At 48.4% G+C, this 1,505-nt stretch overlaps 1 protein-coding gene across 1 annotated transcript in view; it reads right to left on the bottom strand.

Annotated features, from left to right (window-relative positions):
* Positions 1 to 9: 9 nt before the first annotated feature.
* LOC112212583 overlaps positions 10 to 1,505 on the bottom strand; it is a 1,825-nt gene continuing 329 nt past the window's right edge. Inside the window, exon 2 of the mRNA XM_024366582.2 lies at positions 10 to 256. Coding sequence (XP_024222350.2) covers positions 77 to 256 — 180 coding nt within the window. The 3' untranslated portion in view covers positions 10 to 76. The remainder of the gene's footprint in view (positions 257 to 1,505) is intronic.

Genomic DNA, 1,505 nt, shown 5'->3' with positions numbered 1-1,505 from the left:
GGACACCGTGGGACACCGTGGGATACCGTCGGTCCAGTTTGGGTCTCCAAAAGCCTCCAACAGAATTCTGGATGATCTAGACTGGACTGCACCGTGGGACACCGTCGGATACCGTCGGTCCAGTTTGGATCTCCAAAAGCCTCCAACAGAGTTTTGGATGATCTAGACTGGGCTGCAACGTGGGACATCGTTGGACATCGTTGGACACCGTGGGACACCGTGGGATACCGTCGGTCCAGTTTGGGTCTCCAAAAGCCTCCAACAGAAATTTGGATGATCTAGTCTGGACTGCAACGTCGGACATCGTTGGACACCGTTGGACGTCGTTGGACATGGTTAGACACCGTTGGACACCTTTGGACACCGTTGGACATCGTCGGACATCGTTGGACATCGTTGGACATCGTTGGGCAGCGATGGACACCGTTGGACATCGTTGGACAACGATGGACATCGTTGGACAACGATGGACATCGTTGGACAACGATGGACACCGTTGGACACCGTGGGACATCGTGCGACATCGAGGGACACCGTGGGATACCGTAGTGTGGTAAGTTGCTGGCCTATGTGCTGGATCCACGGCTGAATTACCCGTGGATCACTAGCATCATCGGTCGACGCCATCGACCGCGACTCGTGTGAGTTTCGAACGGCGAAACAGGAATCGAGTTACGGTCAATTCTTGGGCTTTCCGCTGAACCTCGGGATTATCTCGTGTACGCGGGTACGTCGTGTAAGTTTGTTAGTTCATTCGAGAGATCGCGATCTCGTTCGTTTCGGGCGCGCCGCGATTTTTTCCTTTATCATCAGATTCATCGGTCATTTTCTTGTATTCCCATTTTTAAGCTAAACTTATTGAGATCACGTTAGAGTTTATAACTTTTCAGTATCTTCGATATCTTACAGCAAAAATAGAACGTTAACTATTTTAGTACAGCGACTCGTATGTCCCTTCTGCGAGACACGAAATGGTATATGCAGTGTCAGTAGCTACATTTTCTTCTTTTCATTCCAAGTTAGATAAATGTGTGTTTGATACCGAATGATGCCAGTAGGGATGCGAATTATTGTACGATATTTGTACTGATCGATGTAATCGTTGTGTGGGATATGGATGTTGCGTTACGTAGGCATTGTTCTACGTTTGTAAAGATTCATGTAAGCGCAGCGTTGGAGACATGTGTTTCGCAGTTAGGCTACGAAACAACCATTTCCATACGCAGGCCCATGGTTAAGTAGAGTCAAAACTCGACATTCTGACAACAGGCTGAATGTCGAGATCGATGTGTAGTGTTACATAACCCATGGGCGGGTCTCGTGCGTAGTCACCACCTCGTGGTGAGACCTGGTAATTGGCATCCTTTTCCAAAAATTAATCAGTTGATTAATCTTTGGTAAACGATGCCAAGCTAAGAACTACGTACCAGTCCAGTTTGGGTCTCCAAAAGCCGCCAAAAGAATTTTGGATGATCTAGACTGGACTAACACTCCCCCGCGGGGGC

This window comes from Bombus impatiens, unplaced genomic scaffold, assembly GCF_000188095.3.
Source record: "Bombus impatiens unplaced genomic scaffold, BIMP_2.2 scf_0223, whole genome shotgun sequence".
NCBI classification, from domain to species: domain Eukaryota; kingdom Metazoa; phylum Arthropoda; class Insecta; order Hymenoptera; family Apidae; genus Bombus; species Bombus impatiens.
Note: the sequence above shows the minus strand (reverse complement) of the source record. Positions and strands in the feature narration are given on the sequence as shown.